The 1,175-nt window shown below is 64.0% G+C and overlaps 1 protein-coding gene across 1 annotated transcript in view; it reads left to right on the top strand.

Annotated features, from left to right (window-relative positions):
• Window positions 1–1,175, top strand: part of CUNH7orf43 (chromosome unknown C7orf43 homolog) — a 21,235-nt gene that overhangs the window by 16,038 nt on the left and 4,022 nt on the right. The window contains exon 7 of the mRNA XM_017839938.1: window positions 154–236. Within this exon, the coding sequence (XP_017695427.1) occupies window positions 154–236 (83 nt within the window). The remainder of the gene's footprint in view (window positions 1–153; window positions 237–1,175) is intronic.

Raw genomic sequence — 1,175 nt, 5'->3', positions numbered from 1 at the left:
TCCTGGGGACGCCAAAAGTCCCCCTGGTTGGGGTGTCCTCGGGGTTGGGGACACTCAGGGTGGCCTTGGGGACACTTGGGGACATTGGGGTGGCCTTGGGGACACTTGGGGACCCCGGGGGTGGCACCTGTGTCCCCGCTGTCCCCTCCCCAGGGCCTGGAGGTGCCCTTGGTGGCCGTGGTGCAGTGGTCGACGCCGAAGCTGCCCTTCACCAGCAGCATCTACACCCACTACAGGTGAGTGGCCCCAACGGCCCCAAACGTCCCCAAACGTCCCCAAATGTCCCCAAATGTCCCCAGATGTCCCCAGGGCCACCTCTGAGCCGTGGCACCGCTGTCACCTCCCTGGCACGTCCTCGTCATGTCATTGTCACCTTGTCACCACCTCCTCAGGTCTTTGTGTAGCTGCCCTGGGGCTCCCTGGTGGTGCCACCACGATGTCCCCATGATGTCCCCGATGTCCCCACGATGTCCCCATGATGTCCCCGATGTCCCCACGATGTCCACGATGTCCCCAGACCCTCCTGGCTGCCCAGAGCCACCCCTGGAGGTGCCACCACATCACTGTCCCCATGTCACCTCCTCCCCAAGTCATTGTGTAGCTCCCCTGGGGCTCCCCGGTGATGCCACCACAATGTCCCCATGATGTCCCCAATGTCCCCACGATGTCCCCACGATGTCCCCAACATCCCCAGACCCTCCTGGCTGTCTTGGAGGTGCCACTGTGTCACTGTGCCATCACTGTCCCATCACTGTCCCCATGTCACCACCTCCCCAGGGCTCTCTGGGGCTCAGACGGGGCTCCCCGGTGGTGCCACCACGATGTCCCCACGATGTCCCCACGATGTCCCCACGATGTCCACGATGTCCTCAATGTCCTTACGATGTCCCCGACATCCCCAGACCCTCCTGGCTGCCCAGAGCCACCCCTGGAGGTGCCACCATGTCACTGTCCCATCACTGTGCCATCACTGTCCCCATGTCACCACCTCCCCAGGGCTCTCCGGGGCTCCCCGGTGGTGCCACCACGATGCCACCACGATGTCCCCATGATGTCCCCGATGTCCCCACGATGTCCCCAATGTCCCCAGACCCTCCTGGCTGCCCAGAGCCACCCCTGGAGGTGCCACCACCTCACTGTGCCATCACTGTCCCATCACTGTCCCCATGTCACCA

The sequence above is a fragment of the Lepidothrix coronata genome, unplaced genomic scaffold, assembly GCF_001604755.1.
Source record: "Lepidothrix coronata isolate B3197 unplaced genomic scaffold, Lepidothrix_coronata-1.0 Scaffold587, whole genome shotgun sequence".
Classification (NCBI taxonomy): domain Eukaryota; kingdom Metazoa; phylum Chordata; class Aves; order Passeriformes; family Pipridae; genus Lepidothrix; species Lepidothrix coronata.
This window is presented reverse-complemented; position numbering and strand designations above follow the sequence as displayed.